At 53.9% G+C, this 950-nt stretch overlaps 1 protein-coding gene across 1 annotated transcript; it reads left to right on the forward strand.

The window, feature by feature from the left end:
• Positions 1 to 459: 459 nt before the first annotated feature.
• IUM83_12268 (protease inhibitor EpiC2B) lies at positions 460 to 950 on the forward strand (the record flags this gene model as incomplete). Its single annotated transcript, XM_067936885.1, has 2 exons — positions 460 to 733; positions 823 to 950. The coding sequence occupies 2 exons, from the start codon at positions 460 to 462 to the stop codon at positions 948 to 950; spliced, it is 402 nt and encodes a 133-aa protein (XP_067800193.1).

Below are 950 nucleotides of genomic sequence, written 5' to 3' on the forward strand. Positions count from 1 at the left end.
TTAACGTCTATGCGCAACCTGTGCAGATATTGTAACCTCGCAGTTTTTTTTGGTCCCACCTTTGCAGATTCAGCGGGGACACCTGTAGGCATTGTTTACAACAACAAGAATAATCGCCATGTAGTGATTGCAGAGCAGTAGGTAGACTCTCTTTCTCGAACCCATCATTTGTACGCAGAGCAGTAGGTAGACTCTCTTTCTCAAACCCATCATTTGTATGCTGCAGAAGTTTGGAAAAACAGCAGTTGTTGGAAGCAATGCACAGATTGGAGGTGTGCATGCGGGCTCCGCAGGCACCTATGGATACTAGGTGGGTGTCACCTACCCCAGGAGGATTGTCAAAATGCTGCTCAGCTTACCTTGCTCGAGTAGCAGCACTCAACAACCCCACCATATTTTCATTCCCGAATTTCCTCGCATCTCCACAAGTCCACGACCACCACTTTCTTCAACCCCACCATGCCGTACCTGCGTGCCATTACTTCCTCGATCTTCGCTCTAGCCCTCGTGAGCGTGAGCGTCCCGGGCGCTCAAGCAGGCGCATGGACCAAGACCACCGTGACTGACGCAGACACCACACTGCTACTCTCGGCGGTGGGCGACGTGAGCACCTACAGCTCCGGCGTCGCCACGTTCCTCTGCGTCTACAAGGTCAACAGCTTGGAGACGCAGGCTGGCACGGCCGGTGGCATTGCCAACTACGACTTCGGCGTTACTGCTTGCAATGCCGGTGGTAAGCAATTCGTGGGCCGGTGCCCTGACCTCACCACCTATCCTGACTGTGGCAACTACAACATTTTCGTTTCATCGAATTCCGGAAAGCCGAGGGTGACCAAAGTCAAGAAGCCAGAGTCGAAGCAGACATCGGCGGAGGGTTCGCCGCTGGACACACAGCGCGTATCGCATTAAGTATCCTGTGTCGGCCACATACCCGCGGTGGCCATGCATGA

The sequence above is a fragment of the Phytophthora cinnamomi genome, assembly GCF_018691715.1.
Source record: "Phytophthora cinnamomi strain GKB4 chromosome Unknown Contig2, whole genome shotgun sequence".
Classification (NCBI taxonomy): Eukaryota; Oomycota; class Peronosporomycetes; order Peronosporales; family Peronosporaceae; genus Phytophthora; species Phytophthora cinnamomi.